The following is a 20,341-nucleotide window of genomic DNA, read 5'->3' as shown; positions in this document are numbered from 1 at the left end:
AAAGACAACATGGGCTCTCGAAGGAGGATCTAGTCAAGGGGGGGGGTGAGTGGTGTGCCTTAACTTCGCCTTCGAGCCAAAGGGGGAGGGGGGAGCTGCCCCTTCTCCTCCTCCTCCTCCTCCTTCCCTCTCTCCCTCCCTCCCTGCCTCCCCTTTTCAGCCCAATGGAGGGATGAGTTATTTGTCATGTAAAGAGCGGCGGAGAGCGGAGAGGCTCGGCTTCGCGGGCTCCAAGGCTGGGAAGCGCCAACTTTGCGGAGGGAGAGCGAGGAGGAGGAGGAGGAGGAGGACGCTCTGCTTATGCTCTAGAGACCCCCTTTCGGCATCATCATCAAAACTCCGGCGGCGGCCGGCGGGGAGCCACTCTGGGCGCAGGAGCCGAGCTGAGAGCATCTCCCTCCGCCTGTCTCTGGCTGGCTCTCTCCCTGGGCTGCCCTCCAATGTATAAGATGGAGTACTCTTACCTGAACTCCTCGGCCTACGAGTCCTGCATGGCCGGCATGGACACCTCCAGCCTGGCCTCGGCCTACGCCGACTTCAGCTCCTGCAGCCAAGCCGGGGGCTTCCAGTACAACCCCATCCGAACCACCTTCGGCGCCGGCGCCGCCTGCCCTTCCCTGGGACCCGGCTCCTGCAGCCTGGGTTCCCTCCGAGACCATCAGAGCAGCCCTTACGCCGCAGGTAAGGCACCAGCGCCTGCTTTCCACTCTGGGCTATGGAATTCTGGGAGATGGAGTTTGTTGTGGGGCCCACAGCAAACTCCAACTCCCAGAATTCCATAGCCAAGAGTCAGGACAAGGGTGTGTTTGTAATTCACTTACTCCATTCCAACACGATCCGGAGTCGCCCAGGAAATTAGCTCCCTCTCTCTCTCTCTCTCCTTCGCTTGCCAAAATGATGGGCGTAATTTATTTACTCCGCCGAGGATGGAAGAGGGGAAGCGGGGGACATAATCCAATCAGCCCCGAAGGAAGGGGGGCCGGGATTAGCGCCCTTTCCCTCGCTTCTCCTCCTCCTTCCTCCCTTCGAGGAGGCTTCTTCTCTTTCTTCCCCTTCCCCATTCTTCCCTTTCTTCTCCTCCTTCTTCATCACCTTCTCTTTCTCTTCTTCCTCCTCCTTCTCCCCTTTCTTCTTCACCTTTTTCTCCGTCTCCTTCTTCTCCTCCTCCTCCTCCTTCCCTTTCTTCTCTTTCTTTTCCTCCTCCTTTTTCTCTTTCTCCTTCTTCTCTTTCTTCTTTTCCTCCTCCTCCTCCTCCTCCTTCACTACTACTCCTACTACTACCACCTCAACCATCCTCGCTTCTTCTGACTCCAGAAGCCACTTTCCCGGGGGTCTCTGAGGAGGAGAGCCCTTCCCTGGATCTGCAGTGCTACCCCGGGATCGACCTTGGAGTAAAGCTGAGGCTGAGGATCGCCTCTTCCTAAACCGGGCTCTTGGACCCAGGGCCGGGATGGGAAGGAGGAACCGGGGCCCGGCAAAGATCCCAACCGGCAAGAGACGCGTGCCCGAGGTTGGCTTTGCCCTTTGCCTCGAGAAGGACCTCAGAGGGAGGGAGGGAGGGGGGATGTCTGTCTGAAAGGATGCCCTTTTAGTGGAGGGAAAAGGCCAAAATAAAACGGAGTGCCGACTTTTACCTGTTGTGGCAGTGGTCAGCCGCCTTGAGACCCTGATCGTGGGGGGAATGGGGCATAAATTATTATTATTATTATTATTGTCATTATTATTATAACGACAGCAATATTCGCACCTTTCAAAACGATCGGTGAGTTTCAGTCGCCTTCCTCCTTTGCCTCTACCCAAGACTACTCCGGAGTAAGCCTATCAGCGGCTGCATCCGCACTGCAGGAACAATCCGCTTGGATTCCCCCCACCACCACCTTTGGACTGCCCTGGCTCAAGGCTGTGGAATCCTGGGAATTGTCTCCGACTTCATGCTCAAGGTTTCTCATACACACCAATAGGCTCCAGAATTGCCTAGCCTTGAGCCAGGGCAGTTAAAGCGGTCTCAAACTGGGTTATTCTGTTGGATGGGATCTTTTTTAATTGTAAGGCGCCTCGATGCTGAGGGAGAGGCAGGGTAAAAATAAAGTTTTATTATTATTATTATTTCTGCCATGTGTTTAGGGACCAAGATAATCTCTTTGCGGCCGGGCTCACTGGCAAGAGCGTTCTGTTTTTGAGTGTCCAGATCCGTTGTCCCAGCTCTTGTGGGATGGGTTTCTCTGCTGAGCAGTGCCACTGTGGTGCCATTGACTGCCCTGTTAATGCCCCCCTTGCAGTGCCCTACAAGCTCTTCACGGACCACGGGGGCCTGAACGAGAAGCGCAAGCAGCGCAGGATCCGGACCACCTTCACCAGCGCCCAGCTGAAGGAGCTGGAGAGGGTCTTCGCCGAGACCCACTACCCGGACATCTACACCCGCGAGGAGCTGGCCCTCAAGATCGACCTCACCGAGGCCAGGGTCCAGGTAGGGCTTGGCTTCCAAAGATGCGCTGCATCCGCACTGCAACAACGATCCACTTCGACACCACTTTAACTGCCACAGCTCAAGGCTGTGAAGTCCTGGGTGTTGTAGTTCATCATAGCACCAGAGCTCTGTCTGATAGAGAAGGCTAAATGCCTCACAGAACTACAATGCCCAGCATTTCATAGCAGTGAGTCATGGCAGCTGTCAAACTGGATTCCCCCCCCCCCGCCCCTTACTTGCAGGGAGACTCCTGCACTCACCCTTTCTTTGTTGTTTGTTTGTTTGTTTGTTTATGTGTTGCAATGCCACTCTGGAAACCAGGGTTTGAGGCCCATAAAAAACCCACTGGGTGGCCCTTGGGGGGCAACAAGGCACACTCTCCCAGATATTGGGGATGGGGGTTGTATGCTTTTAACATGTAAGCCGCCCCAGTTGTGTTACAAAGAGAGGCGGGATGTAAATAAATTTTATTGTTATTATTATTATTATTGATAATGAGAAACAAGAGAACAATTTCATTATTTTATTATTGGGGCCTCAGAAGCAATGAATAAACAACGCACTTCCTATAGAAATGAGCATGTGTTGGCAACGAAAATAATGTAACAAGTTACACAATAGTTTATTTTACAAGGTGTACACAATTTTACACTGCAACTTAATCACTCAGATAAGTGAAAACCTCAACTGTCTTGAAGACCTGAAAATTACGCAGACAATTTCAATCGCATAATTTGCAATTTTGTCACAATTTAATCTGACGCATCAGGTATTTCAATAGGATGAGAGAAGTTTAGTCTGTTATACTGACGAATCTTGGCATGAAAAGACCAGCATTGGGTCTCCCTAAGAGGGAACGATTCCCATGGGCATCCACCGAGGTGAATGAGATCTTCAGCCCTTTCCTCTTTTGCCGCCTGAGTTGAGCAGAAAGGACTGGTTTCAAAAGAGTCAGGAAATAATAATGGGAGGCACACAACACACACAGACACACACACCTCTGGTAGCTCCATGTAGGTACAATGCCCGGTTGTCTAGATTGTGCCACCTATCAACTAGGAAGAACTAAGCTGACAAATGCCCCTACAGAACAATACACAGATTACCATGGAAATCATTCTTCCCAACCCAGGGTCACACAGCATATATATATAACACACACACACACATATATATATACACACACCACTCTCTTCCATGCCAGCATTCTCTGAAGATGCCAACCACAGATGCTGGTGAAACCTCAGAAACAAACTCTTCTAGAACATGGCCATGTAACCCAAAAACACCACAAAAAAGTGCCCCCACTGCTTCCTTTGCTTTCCTGGCTGGGGTCTTCTTCCTCCCCTTTGGGCCAAGATGTCTCTCTTTGTGTCTAGAGGTGGGAGGTTCCTCATTCATTTTGAGTCCCCATCAAAGGAAGGCAGCCTGCCCTGAAATGAAATAGCCATAAAGCTTGACCTCCAATACTACTCCAGCCCCCTTACGCATGGGTTAAAGCTCAGCCCTACTTGTTGTCTGCTGTCAAGTCAACTTCGACTTATGGCGACCCTATGAATGAGAGACCTCCAAGTCACCCTCCAGGTCATCAAAATCCCTGGCTTCCTCCATTCTTCCTCTCTATCAGTAATGCAGTCTTTCCCCTCTTTTCCTCCTGCCTTATTTTTAAGATATTATTGAACAGCAATGGTCCAAAACACACTGCAGAAATAATCCAGTTTGAGACCCCTTTGGCTCAGTGCAACTAGGGAATCCTAGGAACTGTAGTCTATTGTGGCACTAGGGCTCTCTGACAGAAGAGGCTAAATGTCTCAGAAAACTACAGTTTCCAGACTTCCCTAGTATTGAGCCAGTTGAAGCAGTCTCAAAATGGATTATTTCTCCAGTGTGTTTTGGACCAATGTCTCTGTGGACTTTCTCCTTGCGGTTAGTCTAGCTGGTAGCAGCTCTCTGTTTTTGTCTTTGTTTTGTCCAGATAGTTTGTTTCTCCCTCTTCTTGGCCGATCAGATCTTCACAAACAAGAAGGACCATATGTGGGGATCTTGCAGTATTGTGAGAATTAAAATCTGAACTAGATCTCACTGTCTTTCTGGATTACAAAGGTCTTTCCTGCCATGCACTGCTCTACATTTCAGTGGCAACATACCAAATGCTTTGGTTTTCTCTATCTGGATTTTAAAAATAGGAAGGGTGATACATCTGAGTAAAACACATACCTCTGTGTGATCACTTGATCTGCACTCCAGATGCCTCATCCTCTTTTTCCTTAAATTCAATGATCCAAGGTGACTCTAGTGGGCATGGACTGAGGTGGATTAGATCCTCACCCCTTTCTCTTTTGCCACCTTGAGTTGAGCAGAAAGGATTGGCTTCAAGTGGGTCAGGAAATAATAATGTGAGTCATGAAGGCATGCATTCTTGCATATATAGCGCAGGGGGGCAACTATGGTGAGCTCAGGGGCAGGTTTTTGGTCTTTGTTCCTTGTAACTACACAGACTACCAATTAAAAAAAAAGGTTGCCAGAAGTGCCATTCTAATTTCGAGAGAGAGAGAGAAGTGTGTCTAGAGGCCATGGCAATCTATTTAAAAGGCGAGTTGCCACTCCTGGGGGCTTCAAGGAGAGGCAGTCCACCCTTTTGCCATACAAATGGTAGTCTAGGGAGCCTGCAGGCTCAAGGACCATAAAAACAGTCTTGGTGGAGGGCATATCCTTCCCTTTGCCCACACCTGGTACAGTTTGTATCCATGGATTCTTTAACGAAAGATTCAACCATCTACAGCTTGAAAATATTCAAGGAAATATAAATCCCAAACAACTAACCTTGATTTTTGCCATTTGATATAATATAAGGGGCAGCATTTTACTATGCCATTGTGTTTAATGGGACCTGGGCTCTATGGATTCTGATATCTACATGGGGCCCTGGAACCAAACCCCAGTGAATACCAAGGGTCCACTGTATATATAAGTGAATGGAGGGGAGTGTGGAAAACGGCAGGGGAAAACATTTTTCCCATTGAAAGCAGATAGGAGGAAAGGGTTTCTGTTTGCTCTTGTCTCCACATATCTCTTGCTTTATGTGCATTTCCTAGGTGCACATGATCAGATGCGCTTCTTAGTAAACAAAGCCTGCACAGGTTCCTAATGTACTGCTCAAGAGTACAGTGAGCAGCTGCAAGGACAGGCTGAACAAGGCCGGAGATTGCAGAACCCACCCTTAGCAAAGAGCAGGAAAATGGGTTTGCTAGTTGCTGGCAAAGGCAAGACTATTATGGGTGACCAATAGTTTGGTTCTATGCCCATTGTCTACAAAGCACAGATATGTAATATTAGTAGTCCAGGGTCCTCTCTTTTCTTTTCTTTTCTTTTCTTTTCTTTTCTTTTCTTTTCTTTTCCTTCCTTCCTTCCCTCCCCCTCCCCTCCTCCTCCTCCTCCTCCTCCTCCTCTTCTTCTTCTGCTGCTGCTGCTATTAATGAAGGCCAATCAAATGCCAAAAACAGACCAATATTCCCAGGGACACATTTGTAACTTCATGTTCAAATTATAGTTTATGCCAGCAGCTTGGTAAGAACTGTTCAGCGGTGCTACTTTCAGTAGTAAAATAATGACCTAATTGTGTCCACACTGCCAAGGAGCGGAGTGGGTGGGTGAATTACTTTCCTAACATATGATGACACCCTCTTAAGAGAAAATAATTGGCTACCTAAGTAAAATTCTGCATTTTTTGAGAGACTGATATCTCTGATAGGGATGCTCTACTTTACAGCACATATCCGTCTACTTAGAATCCAGTGCAGCTCACTCCAAATAAATTGGGTATAGGATTGCAGTCTTACTTATCAGCCACTCATAGCTCATCCATGTGAGGAAGACTTCTTTTTTAAAAGGCCCCTTGGCATTAAAAGGGATCATGCTTTTGTTGTTGTTTTGTGCCTTCAAGGCATATCATAGGGTTTTCTTGGCAAGATTCATTCAAAGGGAGATGTTTCTTTCTGCTATTAATGGCACTCAGATCTTTACAATTGATAGTGAGTTGAAAATTAGTATTTATTCTGCTAAAAATCCGTCATTCTGATTTTGGGAAGGCGAAATTAAATTTGCGTCAGGATCTGCTTGTGACTTTCAAGACAGGCTTAGTAGAAATAAAATCTCAGAGCTTTTCATCCTATTGTGTGTTTGTGTGCCATCAAGTTGCCTGTTGACTTATGGTAACCCCATGAATTTCATGATCATAAATACAAATATAGTGGTTACTATTTCGGAATAAGCTGGATCTCACTATTTCAAAAGAAGGTGACCTTGTGAACATGGTATGTGAAACTCTTACTCCTAAAGCTTGGAAGTAGTAAGTCAGGAGTAGTCATGTTGTGTGTGCATTTTCCAGTTCCTTCCTCTGAAATATAGCCTACAGTGTCTGGTGTTCCTTGCCGGTCTCTCATCCAAATACTAGTTAGGGATGACCCTGTTTAGCTTCCTAGATCAGATGGATCTGGTGTCTTTAGGATATTTATGCCCTCAGTTCTTCTTGTTGTGGCTGTTGTTAATTTTGCAACCAGGCTGTGTAACAAAGGAACATAATGAATAGATGTGACATTATCATATTGGTGTAATGGTTTCTAGTTACTTTTACAAGTTACTTAAAAAAAATATTATTAAAATATTTTAATATTTTACAAGTTATTTTTAAACGGTATTATTATAGACTTTTTGCCTATAATGCCTACAGAGTGGCGTTCTCTCAACAAAAACAATTTAACAAGCAGGGGGCCAGGCCCTACTCCCTCCCCAACTGCTAGCGGATGATGGGAATTGTAGTTGGCTCTCCAAACCCACGAACTACGCAGCCACGGATTCAACCATCCAGAAAATATATATTTTTAATAAAAATTCCCAAAAGCAAGGGACACAATTTTGCTATGCCATTGTACAGTATATAATAAGACTTGTTCTGTGGCATTCACCTTCATCCCTTTAAGACATTGAAGAGCTGGTGTAAGTGCTGTGAGTCTCAGTGGGAAGAGAAAGGAGAGGCCCTAGGCTTCTAAAAAATTAAAATGTAAATATAAAAAATGTACATGTAAATAAACTTAGGCTGCGTGTATGATATTATAATTTAAAGGTACAGTGGGCCCTTGGTATCCACTGGGGTCTGGTTCCAGATCCTAACCCCCAGCTCCCCCAAAAAATCCATGGATGCTCAATGGCAAAGTAAAATGGTGTTCCTTATATAAAATGGCAAAATCAAGGTTTCGCTTAATGGAATCTATATATTTTTAAAACATTTGCAAGCCGTGGATGCTTGAATCCTTGGATAAAAAATCTGTGGATATGGAGGGTTGACTGTATAGTTTTAATTTTGCTAGTTATGTCATAGCAGTTATCATTACCATTCAGTGATATACTGGAATTAAGATTTATGAGTAACATTAGTAGAAAAATTAGTACACACTGGAGGGCCAATGTGGTGTTGTGGCTTGAGTGTTGGACTAGGATACTGGGAGACCAGGGTTTGAATCCCCACTCAACCATAGGAACCCACTGGGTGAGCACACTGTCTCGGCCTCTGAGGATGGCAATGGCAAACCCCCCTCTGAAGAAACTAGCAAAAAAAAAACCTGTGATAGGTTCACCTTAGGGCCGCCATAAGACAAAAATGACTTGAAGGCACACAACACACACACACACACAGAGTACAAAAAAATATTCCTAAGGATTCTGTATGGGTTGGAAGCAGTCAATGGGGTTGTGTGATACCATGATACAGTAGGGTGACGCCGACCCTAGTGATGCTACTGTCTCTGGAACCCAACCCTAAAGGCCCACTCTAACTAATTTTGAAAGTAACTTCCCAAGTGCTGCTCTGTCTAGTCCAGGGTGACCAGATGTCCTTTTCCAGGACATGCCCTCCATTGCCACCTTCTGTCCAGGAGGAATTCCAAAATGTCGTCCGTTTTGAGCACAACTAAGAAGCATAGATTTATATTTATAGGAGTGTTTGTAGCATTTGGTCATGTCCTCCCATTTCCCATGAATGTCCTTCATTTCTGAGCGCGACTAAGAAGCACACATTTATTTTTATAGGAGTGTTTTTAGCTTTTATTTGGTCATGCCCTCAATTTTTCTTGAATGCCCTCCATTTTGAGCACAACTAAGAAACATGAATTTATATTTCTACGAGTCTTTTTATAGCTTTTATTTGGCCATGTCCTCCATTTTCCCTGAATGGCCTCGATTTTGAGCATGACTAAACACATTTATTTTTATAGGAGTCTTTTTAGCTTTCATTTAATTGTGCCCTCCATTTTCCTCAAATGTCCTCACTTTCAAGCATAACTAAGAAGTTTTATTTTTATAAGAGTGCTTGTAGTGCTTATTTGATCATGCCCTCCATTTCCCCCTCAAATGTCTTCCCTTTTGAGCATGACAAAGAAGCACAATTTTATTTTTATAGGAGTGTTTTTAGCTTTCATTTGATCATGTCCTCCATTTTCCTCAAATGTCCATCATTTTGAGCATAACCAAGAAGCACAGTTTTATTTTTTATTAGGAGTGCTTGTGGTGCTTATTTGGTCACATCCTCCATTTTCCCTCCATTTCCCACCATTTCAAGCATGACTAAGGAGGGCAACTTTATTTTTATAGGAGTGTTTCTAGATTTCATTTGGTCATGTCGTCCATTTTCCTCAAAAGACCTCTGTTTTGAGCATGACAAAGCACAATTTTATTTTTATAGGAGTGCTTGTAGCGTTTATTTGGTCATGTCGTCCATTTTCCTCAAATGTCCCCCATTTTGAGCATGGCCGAGAAGCATACATTTATTTTATGAGTGTTTCTAGTTTTCATTTGGCCATGCCCTCCATTTCCCCTCCAATGTCCTCCATTTCAAGCATGACTAAGGGGCACAAATTTATTTTTACAGGAGTGCTTGTAGCATTTCTTTGGTCATGTCCTCCATTTTCCTTAGATGTTCTCTATTTTGAGCATGACTAAGAAGCACGATTCTATTTTTATAGGAGTGTTGGTAGCATTTATTTGGTTGTGTCCTCCATTTTGCATTGCCTTCTCCTCCTGGTAGTGCAGTGGTGAAATGCCTGTACTGTAGACACTCACTCATAAACCAGAAGATTGTGAGTTCAGTTCCAGCCAGGGGCTCAGGGTCGACTCAGCCTTGCATCCTTGAGGTCTCTAAAATGAGTACCCAGCTTGTTGGCGGCAATTATTTTACACGTTGTAAACTGCTTTGGGAGTGTTTTAGTGCACTGGTAAGTGGTATAGAAATGTACTTGCTATTGCTTTTTGGATAGGACACCCGGTCACCCTGGTCCAGGGGTTTCCTGGAGCCTGACCCTAAGGGTCCCACTGTACTTGCGTTCCTGAGGAGCTCTCGGGCCATACTCTCACCCCTCTCCTTTCCCTCTCTCCCTTCCTTTCTTGACCCAGGTGTGGTTCCAGAACCGTCGAGCCAAGTTCCGAAAGCAGGAGCGGGCGGCAGCGGCGGCGGCAGCAGCAGCCAAGAGTGGCTCTTCTTCGGGAAAGAAGTCGGATTCCTCGCGGGGAGGGGAGGAGGATGGCAAAGAGGCCAAGAGCACTGACCCAGACAGCACTGGAGGGCCTAACCCCAATCCCAACCCGGCACCCAGCTGCGGAGGTGGAGGAGGAGGGCCTAGTCCCGGAGGCCAAGGCCAAGGCGGCCAAGGGTCTGAGGCCGGAAAAGGCACGGGCCCCGGTGGGCAAGTGGTGGCGGCAGCGGGCCCCGGGCCTGGCTGGGCCCCCGGGCCGGGCCCACTCGCTTCCATCCCGGATTCCTTAGGCGGGCCCTTTGCCAGTGTCCTCTCCTCACTCCAGAGACCCAACGGTACCAAAGGCAGCCTCGTCAAGGGCACCATGTTTTGAAGTGAGGCCCTAGGTCTTGGGGGAAGGGGGGAAGGCCCTCTGCCAGCTGGGGCTGGGAAACACCCTCTTCAGGCACCGCCAGGAACTGCAGCCGGACTCAAGAGGGAGCGCCTCAGCCAGCTGCCATTTTGTCCCTCCCCAAACTAGGACGGCTCTCTAAGGGAGAGGAAAAGAGGGGCTCCCTTGGCTCTCCCCTGCCCCCAGACTGCCAGAGGACTCCCACCAGCTCCCCCTCCACCCCCTCACAGCTTTTGACCGGGAGAAAACTGTCAACCAGCTACCAGTGTTGTTTTGTCGTCGTCGCTGCTGCAATGTATACTTTTCTCCCACACACCCAACCACCCTGATCCTCCTTTCCTTCTCTGGACTGTTATAATTTTTTAAAGGCTGAGGGGCTTTGAGTGTGGCTGGCCACTTCCTCCTCTTTCCATCTCCTCTTTACAACTGGCTTCACACCCATTTTGTGCTTTGCCACACAGTCCTTGCCTCATTGCCCTCCCAATGTCTCTATTTTGTCACGATTTGCAAGGTTACGTTGAGCCTGACTCATCTTCAGTGGCATACCCAAACTTTAGAGCATTTGGAATAAGAGAAAAAATAAAAAATAGGCCCCAGGCACACGCGGTGTATTTTTTCACCCTACTGTGGGGGATACTTTCATAGTCAGCCCTCCACATTTGCGGTTTTGACTTTTGCAGATTTGTTTAATCACAGATTTGACAAATATGTTTCTCTCTAGAAATCTCTAGTGGCCTTATCACATTAAAAGCTACCTTGGCAGGCAAACAGAGAGAAGCATGTTTAACTTCCAATTTCCGCGTGATGTCGAAGCACTTTTGTTCTCTTCTGGTCATAAAAGTGTGGGTGAAGGTGGTAAAAATGCCCCTTTTGCTGAACAGATTTTTTAAGCTTGGCAAAAGGGACACTTTTATGGCCTTCTACAACTGGAAGAGAACAAAAGTGCTCTGGCATCATGTGGAGACAGAAAGATAAACACGCTTATCTCCATGTGCCTGCTGGGTTTGTTTTTAATGCAATAAGGCTCTACGTCTTTCAGTGTGACTCCATGGTCAAAGTCTGCCAGAAGTTGCTCTGGAGGACCTAGAGATTCCTAGAAAAAAACTTTTCTAGGCATTTGTAGGTCCTCCAGTGCAACATCTCTGGAAGATGTTGACCACAGACGTGTGCTGGAGGACCTAGCGATTCCTAGCAAGGTGGTCTCTCAGGTAAATAATAATAATAATAATATTGGGTTTTTATTTGCAGTTTTTCCACTCTCATGGGGGTCCTGTGCCCCTAACCCCAGCGAATGTGGAGTGCCCACTATGTGTGGTTTGATGCAGTGTAAATAAGTTGTACTTCATACTAGAGCATAGCTTTTAACTGCATTTGCGAGGCTGATAGAACTGCCCCGTGATTATACATGTTTGTGTTAGCTTCAAATTTAACAACTTCACTAGTGAATGTGGAAATTCTAAAAACAATTTATAGAATATGGAGGCTAGATTTTATGCTAGACTGAGGAAAAAAGATTTACAGAATCTAACAGCACAATCCTGTCATGTTTATTCAGAAGTCTACAATAAGGCTCACTCTTCACGCAGGCTCCATAAGTTGGACTACAAGTCCCAGCAGTTTAATGGTGTAGCCGAGAGTGAGGGATGAGGGATTCCTATCCTTGTCTTAGTAAATATTTGGGATGGCACCTCAAATGGTTAACCTGCATTTTCTTCATTTTTTGAAGGTTTGCAAAATCTTCTGTAGGCCACGCAAGGCACCAGTCCTCATGAGAAACATGATGTTTTACCAATTACTCTTTGTGCACTAAGGAACTTTACCTTTTGGGTCAGTTAAAAGAAGTCGAACTAACTTTTTCTTTACAGTTGTCACAGGGTATGGCTCAAACTACCTTAGGAAGACTTGGGATAGAATATCAAATATTTTTTTATTTGGGCCTATGATGAATATAATTGAGATTGATTCACACAATCATGTTCGTCACTTGGTAACTGTAACATCTAGTTGAGGCTTCCATGCCCAAAAGGGCCATTAAAGAGCCACTGCTACAGACAGGACATTCCCCTCATGTACACACCTTGAGGCTCATAATAGTTGACATATTCAGCGGTCAGCCATTAAGTACACAGTAGTCAAGTGGAGAGAAACCACACATTGCATGCATGAAGCATGGCTTGGACCATGCTTCCAGCATTGCAGAAAACAACATGAATTGGCCCCAGCCATTGCGCGTAAGGAGCCCTTTTATTATCACTTATTTGATTCCCCCACTCCCCACTTATGTCCCTGCCCTCCTACTATTGCAGTTGCTGCAAACCTGCCGTCATTGTGTGTTTAATGTACAGGGAGATGTTTACAAAAGAAAAACCAATTCTCTGTCTAAACTGGCCCCAGATTGGGACTTAACATCCTTTTCTGGTGAATGGGTTGTATTCATGCTGATGATGATGACAGTGTCCACGCTGTTTTTAGGCACCCCTTGTAGGGTTTTTAAAACATTTATTTTCAAAGGCACAAGAACCTAGGTATTAGTTATGTCAACAGGTATGCTTTAACATCTTTTCTGTGTCTTTCTACAACTGTGTTCTGTGACTCAATTGTATAGTGTTAATATTGATACAAACTTGTCTACTCTAGTTAGACGTATAAATAACGTTCTCTCTCCTAGTAGTCTTTATGGTGTGTCTTTATGGAGAATATGAAGTTCTCACTGGTTATCTTCCTTTACCTTAGGCCGACTTCATGCAATGGTATCAGCTGTGGTTATCCGTTGCATGTTGGCTGTGGTTTTTTTTTTAAAGGTTTCTTCGTTTCTTTTCGTGTTCAGATACGTTTGTGAGCATTAACTGTCATAAATTATGTTTCAGGATTTTCAGATTTATTTATATGTGGTTAAAATGAATGCTTCTATTTAAAAGGGGAAATATTTCTACATGTGCATATAGTTTTCCAAGAGTGTACCATTAACTGATTGTTGATAATAAAAACAAAAATCAAATACAGGCCTTGTACATCCCTCAAACTAATTTACTTTTTTCCTGAGGATCATCTGACAACATTGATGTGACCAATGGCCACTGATGCCTCTCTTTCTAGTACCAGTTTGGAGCATGGAATAATGACTTCCAACTGCTGCCAATTTCATCTGTGGGACTAGAATGGGGGAGAACATGATGCACCTCTCTACATCTATTTCACAGGATCTGGGCCAGTGGAGATGGGCCATCTAGTGTCTAGGAAAGTGATTAGGCTTGGTGAACACTACAAATCTGTTCTTAAGTGTGGTGCTTTATTTTCTATGATGTTAAGTGCTGCCATTGATTCTGGTAGGGGAAGGGGAAAAAAAGGGGGGGAAATGTAGCTGGCTGAACCAGTCCCTGTTCATCCCATAAAATTGGTTAGAATGCCATTTCTCAAATTGTAGTTCACATCTCTTTGTCCCACATCCTACAACAAAAGCTGTGCAAATGCTTCTGTGACTATCTCAGGGAAATACTGCTCTCTTTTTTTGCACACCAGCAAGTCCCTTGTTAGAAAGTTAATTGGTCTTCTAACTTCAGTCAGAACTGGATTTCAAAATGATTGCATTATTTGCCTTTTAGGATTGTTTGGAAATAAACACCACATGCTCCCGGACCCCCATCCTAATAAACAAAACTTAAGATAGATGTGAGGCCTAGGCATCAAATAGCAAAAACAAATCAGATAACCCAGAGATAGCTGACTGCTCTCCCAACACATGTTTATTTAGTTCAAGCCAGTCATACATTCATTAAGCAACAATTTACTTCAGTAAGGCCCGGTACACACAGGCAGGAAGCGGTGTGGTGCTGCCAATTCTAGGGTTCCGGAGCACACAGCAACTGCACGCTCCGGAACCCTAGTCTGTACAGACTCTGGCATCATGTTGGCCTCCTGTCCACATGGGGGCCTCTATGATGACGATGCTGCCGTACAGCAACCAGACGTCGCTGGCAGGCAGTGGTATCATGGCGGCACCCATTCCTGCTTGTTATGCCACAAAAAAGAAGCCGCTCTGGGCAGCTTCTTTTCTGCTGCGCAGCGTTGCCCCGGGGTTTGTTTGCTGCGGCAAATAGGGGTGGCATTTCACCACCAGTGTGTAGCGGCCCTAAGAAAGTTGATGGTTTATATGCATGTATGAATTAACAGGAGATCAGAGAGAGAGAGAATAACATACAGAGAGGATTAGAATCCTGCAAGTGATCTGGCGATCTATCTGGGTAGCTTTCAGAATCCATGTATGTATGCTTGTATATGTGTGTATCTCTTGTTGATTTATAAATGCATCCTGTAAGGTACCTTGATAGGTAGACCAATAGTGCAGGATTCTAATCAGAGCTTGCAAAGCAGCAGTTTCAGAGTGTGATATGTAGTGCTTGGGTTGTGTTGGTATATAGTATGGCGGGGGGGAGGGGGGTCAGACAGAGTGACATGATTTGGTTAGTCCTATATGACTCCCTTCAATCACTTTGACTCATTCAACCCCTTTGAAGCTGATCACACTGGGCAGGAGTTAATATCTGGGGATTAGTATTAAATTTAACAATGTATTGACTATTTCTTCTTTCACTCAGCTCCCAGGCAACTAGTATTTACTAAGCTAATTTTTATAGTGAAATAGATATTAAAATGCCTCCCTTGAAACCATTGTAAAACATCACTGTCTGGCACCGTGCTCAAAATGGTTTGTACTTTTCATCTTGTTTTCATGCCCCCCTCAAAATGCTTTATTTATTTATTTCTATTGACTACCTGCAGTCTGTCTAGCGCTTACAGTTATTCTCATAGTCTCCACTGGTTTTCCATTTTCTCATCATGCCAGTACATGCTAATTCTTTTTAAAGTCTTTGTTATAATTTTGCTCAGAGATGGATTTTCCCTCCTCCCTTGTACTTTTTATAAAGATGAAATTTGAAATGTTGCCAGTACTTCCAGTACAAGACTCTTAAACTATGAATAGAATTAGTTATGTTGGACTTGAAATGCCCAGAACGTTATTCGAGAACCAACTGCTTTTAATACAGTTTTCAGTAGGTCCAAATACAGAGTAACTGATTAATTTCATGTTGGGGAGGGCAGAATCCATAATACTTGTGTCTTGTAACTGAAGCCATTCCTTTGAATTATTGGAAGCATATGGAACTGAAATTCTCTTAGTAGTTTTTTTAAGTTTCTTTTAAAATGTAGGTTAGAGTATTTAGATGATAAAATTCACTGTTGGAACAGGAGTGAAGTGGAAAGTTATTTTTTAAAAACTAATTTGTTATGTGTGTGTAGTCTGGTGTAGCATGGTGTAGTGGTTTGATCATAGCATTTGGACTCTGGAGATTGGGATTTATTTCCCAGATCAACCATGGAAACCCATTGAGTCAGCTTGGGCAAGTCACACACTCTCAGCCCCAGAAAACCCACCTTAGGGTCAACATAAGTTGGAAACGACTTGAAGGCACACAGCAACACTTTGTTATGCAACTCAGGTCCAAAACATACTGCAAAAATAATCCAGTTTTAGACTGCTTTAACTGTCCTGACTCCATGCTAAGGAATTCTGGGAAGTGCGGTATTGTGAGACATTTAGTCTTCTCTGTCAGAGAGTTCTGATGCCAAAATAAACTACAATTCCCAAGATTCCCTAGCACTGAGTCAGGGCAGTTAAAGTGGCCTCAAACTGGATTATTTCTGCAGTGTGTTTCGGACCTCAGTTACCTCCCTCACTAATTCATTATCATTAATGCTAACCTTTTCAGAAAATGCAACTAATTATGTTGCTGATTCCTTTCTCATTATTTGCCTGGGGGAGATTTTAAGGGATTCAAGTTTCCTAAGGCTTCAGCCATTGTTAAGGAAACAAAAATATCAAAGCCAGGCCTGTGAGGGTCTAGCTTTTAAATCAGCAGAGCAGCAGAAACCTGTCTTTATCTAACAATGCTCCCTAAGGACTGAGGCTGACTCAAAGGCAACACAAATAGCTTGTACTTTAAAAACAGAACTTTACTAATAGCTTGAATCTACATAGAGGCTACATCCCAATCTATCTAATTAATAGTTTAGGGTAAAAGAAGAAATCTTGATCTCACCAAATTTTGGAAGAAGGTTGATAGAGTAGGGAGACAGGTGACCTGGAGAGTAGCAGGAGAATCTCTTTTCTTTCTTTCTTTCTTTCTTTCTTTCTTTCTTTCTTTCTTTCTTTTAGTGAGAAAACTTCCTAAAGGAAGTAAGCTGAATCGCATGACTTATTGACCAAGTTACAAAGGTATTTATTGCCCCTGTGATACAGCATGATCAAATGGGATGTTTTAAAGAGGAAAGGCAGTGAAGTTTGTAGGAAGGGAAAATCCTATCTACATGAGGAGGGGGAGAAAGAATGCAATGATTTTCCAACAATCTCTTTCTCATTCTCTTGGACCAACATCAAGGATCTTCATCCCTTTGTGTAGTCTTTGGAACCGATCTCTTGGTAGAGATATTGGGCCTTATCAGACACATCCCCCCCCCCTGTTATGGGCATGGGAAGGGGCTGCTCAGGCCGAGAAAAAACACATTTTACCATACACCAAAGTGTCCTCAAAATGGCCCCATTTCATCGCCTGGTGCCAAGCCGATCCCATTCAGTGCTGAGACGCGTCCTTTGGCTTAAACGGAAGACTTCTGACTGAGGCAAAGGACGCACCTCAGTCCTGAATGGGAACAGCTTGGTGCCAGGCAATGGAATGGGCCATTTTGAGGACCATTTGGTATGCGGTAAAATGTATTTTTTCTCGGCCTCGCGCATCCCCAAGCGTCCTCTTCCTATGCCCACAATGGGGAAAAATGTGTCCGAAAAGCTGCAATCATCACTTTAGTGTTGCAGTACAAGTCCATTTTGACTAATTTCTTGCACCTTGTGGAAGGCAAGGTCAATATTCTTCTTGAGTGGTTTCTCACTTTCAGAAATCTTGATGCAGCTTTGATTATATTACACTAAAATGGTTGGTTTGGACTCTGTTATCCCAAAGTCCAGAAGTAAATTGTGCAGCCATTTTATTTCATCATATGCTGCCTTTGCTGAAACAAACTCAGCACCAGTGGTAGAATCTGCAATTGTAGATTGCTTCTTATTTGTCTAAGTTACAGCTCCACCGTCATAGAAGATCAGGTTTCCGCTGGTTGATTTTCTGTCTGGTCTGCAGCCCAGTCTGCATCTACGTAGGCGATCAGTTGTGGATGGTCACAGGCTGGCAGCATCAGTTTGTGATTTGCAGTTCCTTTCAAGTACAGTATCTGGCAACTCTCTTCACTGCAATGAAATCTCTTTCAGTAGGAGAGTTGACCATTCTGCATAAGATACCAATACAATTTGCAATATCAGGTCTGGTGAAATTGACTATGTATAGGAGTTTTCCAACTGCAAACCTATACTTGTCCCAATTCCTCAAAGGTTCAGATTCCTTAGTGTCCTTTAAGAATCTTACTTCCATTGGAGTTGGCATAGCATTTGCATCTTTTAGGCCAAGACAGTTCAGAAGATCCAGTATCTTCTGTTTTTAATTAAGGAAGAAACTTTTATCACTGCTTCTTTCTATTTGTACTCCAAGATAGTGTGAGATGTCTCCCAAATTATTGATATCAATTTTTGTTCTTGAGATTCTGGATTATCTCTTCACTTTCTACTTTGTCTTCACTGTAGGATCAGATCATCAACATAACTTGTGATATAAGTCAATTTATTATTTCTGAATCTCTTTACACACATTTGTCAACAGTGCCTGGAGTGAATCCTTCTTTTCCTGGAACTTGGAATCCTGGAGCCTGGTCCATATATAGCTGTTCAGAGAGATCACCATAAAGAAAAGCTGTTTGGACGTCCAGATGCTGAACATTCATTTTCTTATAGGCTACGAGAGCTAGGAGAGTTCTAAAGGTTGTGTGTGAGACTGTTGTGGCAAAGGTCTCCTTGTAGTCTTCACCATATTGTTGACTGTAACCTTTAGCAACAGGTTTTGTTTTGTATCTCTGAATCTCCCCTTCTGCATCTTGTTTGTGGTAAAGACCCATCCACAGCCAATTGCCCTTTTTCTTTCTGGCAATTCTGACGAAGTCCATGCCTTGTTTTTCCTCACTAGCAGCTTGCACCCACTTCTCAGAATCTGTCATTGGCAGTCCCTTGATCTTTTTCCAGTCACAGGGTTTTGGAATCTCTTCCTCTGTGGCTTGATAAGAGAATTTGTCAGGTGCACACCTCTATTGAAGCGTTCCGACCTTCTCACCTGGACTTGGATACCTGGGTCCACTTCTTGTGCATCATCCGATTCCTCATCATTATGTTACTTCAAGTGTAGCCCCTTCTGGATGTAAGACCTCTGGAGGATAAAAGAACTCCACATGATTTGGTTGCTGGTGTGAGTCTTCTTCCACTGCAAATAAATCTGAATAGACATCTTGGTTTGGATTAGATTTGTGCTGTGGTCTTTCACCAACATAAACAGCATTTGTTAATTTTATTGTGTGTCCATCTGGATTTAGAATTCTATAACCATTTCTAGCGCAACCAACAAAAATTCCCTCTTCACTTCTGCAGTTTGTCTCTTTGCTGTCAGGGAATAAAGGTATATGCTTTGCTTCCAAAAACCTTCAGAGGATTGAGTTTAAGCTTAACTCCATGCCATAACTGAAATGTAGTCATATCTTTGGATTTAGTTGGCAGTCAATTACACAGGTATGTAGCAGTCATGATGGCTTCAGACAAATATTGTTTAGGCATACTGGCCTCCAAAAGCATGGTGATTGTCATCTCCTTGAGAGTTCTGTTCATTCTCTCTGCCATGCCATTTTGTTCCAGAGAATAAACATGTGTGGTCTGATGCTTAATACCACATTCATTTAAAAATTCATCAAATTCAGCATTGACAAATTCAGTTGTCTGTGCGCAGGCTCTTTGGTTTATAGCCAAATTTATTAGAGACTAGATTAAAGCACTCTATGAATTATTGAAAAGCTTGACTCTTCTCTCTGAGAAGGTAAGTGTATGTATACCTGCTGAAATAATCAGTAACAGTCATAAGGTAAGAGTTTCCACCTGCAGGATTTTGATTTATTGGTTCACAAAGATCAACATGTAGAAGATCCAGAGGCTTGGTGAATCGTCTCTCAGTAACTGGAGGGTGTGGTGCTCTAGTGCCCTTTGCTTTCAAGCATTCTACACACTTTTCATTGTTGGAGCATGCTTTGAACTTAAAGTCTCTTGCAAGCTCTTGATTGGCCAGTCTCTTAATGTTTTCCACAATTCGATAAGCAAATCTGCAATGCCATAAAATTGAACAGTCCTTGTGATTACATTGAGCCACACTGTTTGCAGATGAATGCAAAATCTGCATTTGATAACAGCCATGAGATCCCAAATCTGCTCTAAAAATCAATTTTTTATCATGAAAACCAAAGCAGTGTTGCTTTCTGAAACTGACACGGTTGTCTCTTGATGTTGTGGTTTGCACCCTATAAAAGGAGGCTTGTAAATCTGGCACATAGTAGGCAGCAGGGATTTGTAAGGTCCCTGTCCTGTCAGGACCAAGTTTTGTTTGCAAAATAACGGTCCCTTTTCCCTGAGCAAAAACTTCTTGACCATTGGCAAGACAAACAAGAAAAGTTCCATTTGTATCAAAATCCACAAACCATTCTGTTGTTGTTGAAGTAATGTGCAGTTGCTCCACTATCCACAAGAACTGCATTTATATATTTACCTCCAGCAGTTTGAAGTAATTGTTCCTGAATCAAACCAATATCAAAATGACTGGAAGATCTCTGTTTAGTATTAAAAAGTGCTTTCTTAAAATTGCCTTTCTTCACATGTGTTTTTTGCTGCTCAGCTCTTGGCTTTCCCTGTTTAACATTGCATCCATGTGTTCTGGGAGAAGGAGGGTCTTTGATATGCAAATCCTCATTAATAAATTGAGCTAATTTTCT

At 43.8% G+C, this 20,341-nt stretch overlaps 1 protein-coding gene across 1 annotated transcript; it reads left to right on the top strand.

The window, feature by feature from the left end:
• The first annotated feature begins 440 nt into the window (after positions 1–440).
• LOC149312683 (paired mesoderm homeobox protein 2B-like) lies at positions 441–10,363 on the top strand. Its single transcript, XM_089526950.1, has 3 exons — positions 441–681; positions 2,280–2,467; positions 9,911–10,363. The coding sequence occupies exons 1-3, from the start codon at positions 441–443 to the stop codon at positions 10,361–10,363; spliced, it is 882 nt and encodes a 293-aa protein (XP_089383076.1).
• Positions 10,364–20,341: the final 9,978 nt, after the last annotated feature.

Source organism: Sceloporus occidentalis, unplaced genomic scaffold (genome assembly GCF_023333645.1).
Source record: "Sceloporus occidentalis isolate IW3139 unplaced genomic scaffold, rSceOcc1.0.p SCAF_5, whole genome shotgun sequence".
NCBI lineage: Eukaryota > Metazoa > Chordata > Lepidosauria > Squamata > Phrynosomatidae > Sceloporus > Sceloporus occidentalis.
Note: the sequence above shows the minus strand (reverse complement) of the source record. Positions and strands in the feature narration are given on the sequence as shown.

Excerpts from the sequence above, each read along its gene's own strand:
- LOC149312683 (XM_089526950.1), top strand. The coding sequence starts at position 441 with ATGTATAAGATGGAGTACTCTTACCTGAACTCCTCGGCCTACGAGTCC. Across the intron at positions 682-2,279 it reads GAGCAGCCCTTACGCCGCAG|TGCCCTACAAGCTCTTCACG; the intron begins GTAAGGCACCAG and ends CCCCCCTTGCAG. Across the intron at positions 2,468-9,910 it reads TCACCGAGGCCAGGGTCCAG|GTGTGGTTCCAGAACCGTCG; the intron begins GTAGGGCTTGGC and ends TTCTTGACCCAG.